This window comes from Haliotis asinina, chromosome 2 (genome assembly GCF_037392515.1).
Source record: "Haliotis asinina isolate JCU_RB_2024 chromosome 2, JCU_Hal_asi_v2, whole genome shotgun sequence".
NCBI lineage: Eukaryota > Metazoa > Mollusca > Gastropoda > Lepetellida > Haliotidae > Haliotis > Haliotis asinina.
The window spans coordinates 81,003,575-81,012,239 of NC_090281.1; the positions used below are offsets into that span (position 1 = coordinate 81,003,575).

General features: G+C 42.4%; 1 protein-coding gene across 1 annotated transcript; it reads left to right on the top strand.

Annotated features, from left to right (window-relative positions):
- Window positions 1-1,111: 1,111 nt before the first annotated feature.
- On the top strand, window positions 1,112-6,913 carry LOC137272928 (bis(monoacylglycero)phosphate synthase CLN5-like). The gene is made up of 5 exons (XM_067805351.1): window positions 1,112-1,200; window positions 2,088-2,250; window positions 3,090-3,312; window positions 3,480-3,569; window positions 6,564-6,913. Exons 1-5 carry the CDS (start codon window positions 1,112-1,114, stop codon window positions 6,911-6,913), a joined length of 915 nt encoding a protein of 304 aa, XP_067661452.1.
- Window positions 6,914-8,665: the final 1,752 nt, after the last annotated feature.

An 8,665-nucleotide genomic window follows, 5' to 3' on the forward strand; every position in this document is an offset into this window, starting at 1 on the left:
ACACATCAATATCACTGACAGACGACAAACGCTACAATGTCACCGAGAGACGACATATAAAGCAATGTATGTGATAGAAAACCAACACAAGAATGCTGCTGACAGACAACAAACGCAACAATGTCCCTGACAGACGACATATAAAGCAATGTATATGATAGACAACCAACACAAGAATGTCACCGACAGGCAACAAATGAAACAATGTCACTGACAGACGGCAAATAAAGCAATGTATACGATAGACGTGCAACACAACAATATCACTAACGGACGACATATAAAACAACGTATATGGTAGACAACCAACCCAACAATGTCACTGGCAGACAACATATAAAGCAATATATACACATGACAACACAGCAACAATATCGCTGACAGAAACCAAACACAACAATGTCACAGACGACATGTAAAGCAATGTATGTGATAGGCAAGCAACACAACAATGTCACAGACGACATGTAAAGCAATGTATGTGATAGGCAAGCAACATAACAATGTCACTGACATAAACTCAACAGTTCATATCATGTTAATCACGGTTGATCACAAACTTCACAATGTCTTATAAATCAGCACTATTGAATCGGAGTTAAAGATTTGATTTCAGTGAGACTGAACAATGCCCACAATATCTATATGCTTTACTGGCTTCTAACTAGAAACAGTTTTCTCACTTGATAGGAAAGTTCCTACATTATACCCGTATGACATCAGTTAATGACGACAGTAAAATATTTTTATTTACATTACTGAGGCTCAAGTTATAACTCAACTCAATTTCCATGGAGAGACCATTTTAATTTCATCGTAACTGAAGATAATAACGTGGTCATGCATTGTTGTGCCAGGGTGAACACTCCAGGTAATCATGCAATGTCGACAGCAAACTAATTATCTATCATTGTTAAATTGTCACGCAATCATATAACCCCAGCAGAGATGTGCCCGGGTCAACACAAGAACCCCAGTCTGCCTGTGAAGGAGTCCCATGAACAAACTAAATTAATTTTTAATTTAATGTTATATCAGTGTCACCTGTGTACGAGTTGTTTGTTCAGTAGACGTATTACAAAGTTAGTCATCTAGCATCTTCATGTGGAAAATGTTGCTGACAACTTTTATTGTGTTTCACTGTGGAATCTTTGGGACATCAGTCGAGGCTGGGAGTTCTGACTATGTTATTACACATAGGTGAGTTGACCATGATTCGTCGAGAGACCTCGTTATACCGAACGGTACTGTCCACTGTAAATTGTCCCGATTAGTCAGTCAGTTTATTGCATAAGGGCTATAACCCATACAGAAAATATGTACAACATATACAACATGCGACACACTCGTAACATCAAAGTTTCAGCAGTGCGTATGTAGATTAAGTGGATATCGGCGCTATGCATGTGTATGTATCTATGTATGTGTGTGTGTGTGTGTGTGTGTGTGTGTGTGTGTGTGTGTGTGTGTGTGTGTGTGTGTGTGTATGCATTTGTTACGGTGAGTAATTTGCCGTGACAAAAGGTATAAGAAATCCCCTCAGAACCAGCAAAATACACAGACGAGTGTAAAATATTCTATATTTTGTACTGAGCACAGAGCAAGATAAAAAGATTCACAAAAGCGGTTTCATATACGATGCAGCTCAAATCTAAAGTAATGGGTCGCAAATATAACATTAAGTCACCAAAGTCTTGGTTTAAGAGTGAAAAACAGTTATACTGAGTGTTACACGACGAGCAGTCAGGCAGCGGTCATGTAGGTCAAGCTTTCAGGAAACGGCAGACTGTAGGTAGGCCAAATGATAGACTCCTGGTCATGGGCGAGTATCCCTCTGAACTGAGGTTGTTTCAGCAAGATTACACACGATGTGTCATGAATAAAAGGGATACGGGAGTGTAAACTATATATTTAGACGTCGGACTGAAGGTGTCACTTGATCCCATGCATATCGAGATAACGGTGCTCGACTGTATAAGCGGATATATTTACATGGCGCCGTCAGAACACTGGTACATTGCTTTGTGCGGCGCTAAACAACAGGCAGACAAGCGTTTTAACCATGTTTACTTTTTTAATATTTCCAGACGCTTTGACAGTAGACCACCAGTGGATCCTCGCTGTGAAAACCCACAAGAAAAACACTTCTGTTCCCATGGTGTGCCGATGGTGACTTTTGGTGACGACGACATCATAGTGATATACTTCATGAGGGGAAGTGGAAGACGCATTCCAACCATCGACAAAGTGGTGAGAATATGTAACATGTTAATTCTTTATGAACACGAACACACACACCCACACACACGCACACACACACACGCGCGCGCTCGCGCACACACGCACCAACACCCCCACACAGAGAAAGATGTGTGTGCGTGTGTGTGTGCGTGCGTGTCTGTGCGTGTACGTCTCTGTGTGTGCGTGTGCGTGTGTGTGTGCACTCTTCAAAAGAAGGATCAAATCAAATCAAATAAATCATTTTGTTGGAATGAATGAATGAATGAATGAGTTTAGTGTTACGCCGCACTCAGCAATATTCCACCTATATGGCGGCGGTCTGGGAATAATCGAGTCTCGACCAGACAATCCAGTGACCAACAACATGAGCATCGATCTGTGCAATAGGGAACCGATGACATGTGTCAACCACGTCAGTGAGTCTGACCAACAGATCCCGTTAGTCGCCTGTTACTACAAGCATAATCGCCTTTTATGGCAAGCATGGGTTGCTGAAGGCCTATTCTACCCCGGGACCTTCACGGGACCATTTTGTTGGAAGCAAATGTAAGTGCCATAATGATAGTGACAACAAACTGGTCAATAGGAAGCACAAAGAAGAGCAGGTGGAACCACCAATTCTATATCCAGATGTTGCTCATCGGTGATATTAACGGTAGTTTGGTCGACTCTATTCAAAGCATAGATCCGGAAGATCCGGGTTAGAATTGATGTTCAGCAGCCCATACTTGTCCTAAGAAGCGACTAACGAGATCGTCGTATCTCAACTGCGTACACTGATGCTCATGCTGTTGACCACTGACATCTGAGTATGAAATCAAACCAGTTCACACACTAATTCACTTCAGATGCCTCATCACGCCGGCATTGGCCTGCACAATCTCAACACTGGCTTCAACTACACCTTGGACTGGTCCGCTCTTTTCGGCGTCTTAAACTGGAGTCGACCTACGGTGCTGCAGGATGATTCATTGCTCTGGTGTAACCAAGGAGCATCATGCTTCAGTAACAACTTCAACAAATTCTTCAAAGGGCCGAAAGCATTACGCCATCCAGTGGCGAAGACAACTGGTAAGCCCATAAGATTGAACATGACAAGTTACCACTCAGAGAATTGGTTGTTAATTCCCCTACTTCAATGATCCAATTGTGTTGATGTTGAAAAGTAATATAATCAACCAGTATCTACTTATTACCTCATTCTGTGTTTTTATGCTTTAAAGTAAATATCGTTTCAGGGAAAATCCTCAATGCTTTCTCTCACTGGGTCACGTGGGACAACAATACTGGTATCTATGGTGACTCGGCACATCTGATGCGTTCCAGAGGTGAGTTGGTGGAGGGGGGGGGGGGGGCGGGCGGGGAGGGTGGCATCCTCTATCTGGGGTGGTATTTCCATGAGAAGGTGTGTTTAAAACGCCTTGAATCCGATTCCGTTTTTGACTCCACGATCCCTGGTGATTCTCATGTACATATGTATCACATATACCATCGCCTATCAAGACCGGCGCTGTTTTGGTTTCCTAGCTAATATGCAATACCTTTTCCCTGCATTTTCTGCAAATTGATTTGACTGAAAAGTAACATTAAGAGTGGATAAGTATGGTCACCAGAACTCGGTTTGGTTTAGTTTGGTTGTTGATTTACACCGCGCTCAGCAATATTCCAGCTCAATATCGGTGGTATGTTATATAATTGAGTTTCGACCACACAATCCAGTGATCAACAACATGAGCATCGATATACGCAATTAGTATACGAAGACATGTGTCACCATGTCCGCGAGCCTGACCACCCGATTATGTCAGTCACCTCTCACGACAGAAATGGTTCCTGAAGGCTATTTCTAACCCAGAAACCACGGAATGGATCCAGGTGTTACTGTACGTTTACTGGAACGCGCGAGTCCACGAGACATAGAGAATAGTGAGGGGTCAAAGTAGCATGCAACAACACCTTGATACATGGGCATCAGATTGCAGACTACAGTAACAAACTTAAGCAGTCTGGGTACGAGGGGATGTCAATAAGTTTTGACCCTTGCATAGAAAAACACAAAATATTGGTGTGAACCACATTTAATTTTCAACATAGTCCCCTTGTGAGTCAAGACACTAGTTCCATCTTTTCTGCCAGTCGCTGATGCCATCTCTGTTGAAGGCGCCATTTTGGTCCTCACACCAAGCCTCAGTAGCAGCAATAAGTTCATTATCATCCTGAAATCTACGACCACGCAAGTGTTTCTTGAGATTTGGGATGGTAATCACTTGGTGCCAGGTCTGGAGAGTAGGGGAATGCGGCAAGATTTCGTACCCGCATTCCTGGACAGCAGCGACTGCAACGCGAGAGGTGTGTACTGGAGCATTGTCTTGATGTAGAAGAATACCACGTCTGATCTTGCCCCGACGCTTCTCCTTGATTGACTGTCGCACTTGCCTCAACAAGTTAGCGTAACATTCCCCATTCATTGTTCTTCCTCTTGGTAAGTAATCTATGTGGATGACACCTTTGCTATCCCAGAAGACGGTCGCCATTACCTTCTGCACTGATCTCGAGGCTTTGAACTTTGAACTTTCCCAGGAGAAGTGACATGTTTCCATTCAATGGATATGGATCCATGTTTGCTCTCAGGATCATAGTGGTGGATTCAGGTTTCATCACAGGTTACTAGCCTAAAGTGAAAATCTTCTGGATTCTTGTTGTATCTGGTTAGCATGGAGTTGCTTATGGTGACCCTTGTTTGCTTCATTTCATCTGTAAGCATTCTTGGCACTCATCTTGCGCACACCTTAGACATGACGAGATGTTCATGAAGAATTGTCTCGATGGATCCGTGTGAAATGCCTGTGGTCTCCTCTACCTCGTTGAGTGTGATTCGACGATTTTCCAGCACAAGTCTATGCACTCTGTCAATGTTTTCCTGACTAGTGCTTGTTCTTGGACGACCTGGACGGCTGTCATCTTCAAGACTCTCTCTACCATGCTTAAATTCATTGACCCATCGTTTGATGGTAGCAGATGAAGGGAAAGACTTCCCATAAACTGCTGAAAGCCTTTCTTCAATGTTCTTCGCCGAGTTTCCTTCAAGAACTAAAAAATTAGTTACTGTTCTATACTCAATTTTATTCATTTTCACTGCCGTGAGGGGTGTCTCTTTCTGTCAATGTGAGCTGTTCAATAACTTCTGAGAGTAGGATACCAAACTTATATATCACATCAGCCACACCCCAAGATTCAATGTTGTACCACAGGCTGTGACACCTGAGTATGAAAAATGCTCAAGGCTCAAAACTTATTGACATCCCATCGTAAGTACTAAGACCATGGTTCTGCAAGCCAAGGCTAGTGGACTGATCACGTAACTCGCATGAATCGCCTTATAGTGTTATGTCGGAGTGAGTGGCTTATAGTCTTGCTTCGCTTTCAGCAATATTTGAGCAACATCACGGTAACAATAACACATTGCACCCATGTGGGGAATCGAACCCGGGATATCGGCATGACGAGCGAACGCCTTCACCACCACGTTATACCACCGTCCCGGGATCCGCAGGAGTCACCGCAATAAATGTACCTATAGGATATGTTAAACACAAATCATTAAATATACTACTTTCCACTAAATGGCCGTAGCTGTACACTACACACACTGTACACAAATCACACTACATGTATATCCCACTCCGATTTGTCTTTGCAAGTTACAATCAAGACACTATTAACATTATTGAGACTTTGGACGGCATTAAGAAGTGATACATATAAAGGCAGGAAGTTATGGATGTCACCATCTATATTTTGATGGACACCATCAAAGTTATTGTTATTTATTGTTTTCAGACCCTGAAGAAAACCATTACCCTTCTTGACGTGTGATACACACAAGCGTTGCCGTTACGTTACATTTCATTACATTACATTACATTACATTACATTACATTACATTACATTACATTACATTACATTACGCTAATATCAAGAGAAGGAAGACTGTTCAAAAGCGCTGCTGAACTCAATGTGTGCAAAGCTGAACAAATGAGTTTTTAATCTGGATTTGAATGTGCTGAACGTCCCTAATGATCGAAGAGAGAGGGTTTGCCGTATTTTTCTTTCAAAGCCAGTAGCGGTCTGTAACAGTTCGAACAGCCGTTAGTTATTGGTTAAGGTCACATTGTCACCAGAATAAAGACGTTTGTTCTGTAAGTAAACGTTATCAACCTCTATGACTTAAACCAAAGCGATACCTCATACATTAAACATACTCTATGAAAGACTAAAGGGGATGTTTTCTGAGGCCTGATACCAAGCACATTTCATTCCAGATGGTCCCTACTGGACGGACACCTGGGACTGTGGCAGCTTTGTGCAGAGGGCCTTTCAAGCCCTTTATGATCTGGGCGTGAGATTCTATCCCGACTTTCAACCAACCTACGACCTGGCCATCGCATACACATATATGCCTGAATATCTGGGCAACCACACAGAGATATTCGGAGTTAACGGGGATCCAGTTTTGGCCCAGAGTCTCATTTCGTTCTTCAAGAAATGGGGCGACAGAAATCTTGACCACATGTACATGTATTACAATGAAGGGTACTGGTATGCCAAGTTCACTTCCGGACCTCCAGATGTGCTTACCCAAATTGTAGTTCCACTACCAGGGTACGAGTAAGCCGTTTAAAAGGGGATGAGGTTCATGTCACCGCAGTAACATGAAAGAAAGATATGGCGGAGTTGTTTTCGTTTTATTTTGTTTGGTTTGGTTTGCTTTTTTTGCGATTTTTTGTTTTGTTTTTGTTTTTTGTTTGTTTGGTTTGGGTTTTTTTTTTTTTGGGGGGGGGGGGGGGTTGTTTGTTTGGGTTTTTCGTTTGTTTTGTTTTGCTTTGCTGTAGTTGTTGTAAAATACAGATTTGCATGTAAAATTTTAAATTCAAATGTTAACTCTACACATTGGCAAATAAAGACGGCGACGATCAAACTAATTTTGTATCCCACAATGAACTCACCCGACTCTCTTCCCAATAACACCATTCTGCTCCTTCCATTCTACCACATGGTATTCCTTTTGTTTGTACCACGAAACAGCAATAAAGTGTTTTGATGAGATATCTGCTCGTATCAGTTCCTTTGTGATGCATGTATCTTTTGCTTGTTTGTTTGTCTTTGCACTCTTCATAACTCCAGGTACATGAGTCGGTCAACATGCGTCGTAATTGTTGTGTTCCCTCTCACAAGGGTTTGCACTTCTCCCATGGCCGAAAGGTATGAAGACAAAATGCCATTTACAAAATTGTAAGCTGTTGCAAGAGTGAGACATGGGACAATACCTTCTTAGAAAAGTACAAATTTGAGGGTCGGGCGGTTGGCACACAGCTGTATCCAGAGACACACAGCTGTATCCAGAGACACACGAACACCTAAAACAGCAAGGCTTTCATGCACTACTATGACAGTCATACACCACCAACACAACCATGACAGTCATACACCACCAACAAATGCATGGCGCTCAGGTTACAAATCAGTTGAAGTTAAGCAACGTTGAGCTCGGACAGTCCTCGGATGGGTGACTGTATTTGGCGGTTTGACTCCTGAGAATTTCTAGGACTCCACACCTGCCCCATAACGAAGCACATGTGATACATGTGGTCTCACCTCAGACAAGTGAGCTTGTTCAAAATTGCCTCTGTTCACCCAGCAGAAAATTAGTACCTGGTGGGATAAGTCATTTGACTATAACATGGGTTATCCAGGGTAATAATATGCCTGTTTTGACTGTTAGCACTATGAGCATTCACCTCATAAATGGAGTTTGATATAAATGCCCATACTATTATTCATCATGACTGTCATGGACCACCAAAACAGCCATTTGTCATATTCAACCAATACAACGTGACAGTCATGGACAACAAAACTGCTTTTGGTCTTATTCAACCAACACAACAGTGAAAGTCATGGACAACAAAACTGCTATTGGTCTTATTCAACCAGCACAACTGTGACAGTCATGGACAGCCAAAACTGCCATCAATCTTATTCAACCAACACGACCGTGAGCAATGGACAGCCAAAACAGCCATTTGTCTTATTCAACCAGCACAACTGTGACAGTCATGGACAGCCAAAACTGCCATCAATCTTATTCAACCAACACGACCGTGAGCAATGGACAGCCAAAACAGCCATTTGTCTTAATAAGCCAACACAACCGTGACAGTCATGGACAACCAAACGAGGCATTCGACTTATTCAACCAACACAACCGTGAGCAAATGACATCCAAAACAGCCATTTGTCTTATTCAGCCAACACAACCATGTTGAAATACATCATACATGAAAGATCTTCTCAGATCTTTACAACATTTACATGCATGCAATTGTTTAGGGTATGGGACATTTGTGCATCTTCCCAAATCAAC

Bases quoted from the DNA above. Each gene is read 5' to 3' on its own strand.
- LOC137272928 (XM_067805351.1), top strand. From the start codon at position 1,112: ATGTTGCTGACAACTTTTATTGTGTTTCACTGTGGAATCTTTGGGACA. The intron at 2,251-3,089 runs GTGAGAATATGT...AATTCACTTCAG, and splicing joins TTCCAACCATCGACAAAGTG to ATGCCTCATCACGCCGGCAT. The intron at 3,570-6,563 runs GTGAGTTGGTGG...ATTTCATTCCAG, and splicing joins ACATCTGATGCGTTCCAGAG to ATGGTCCCTACTGGACGGAC.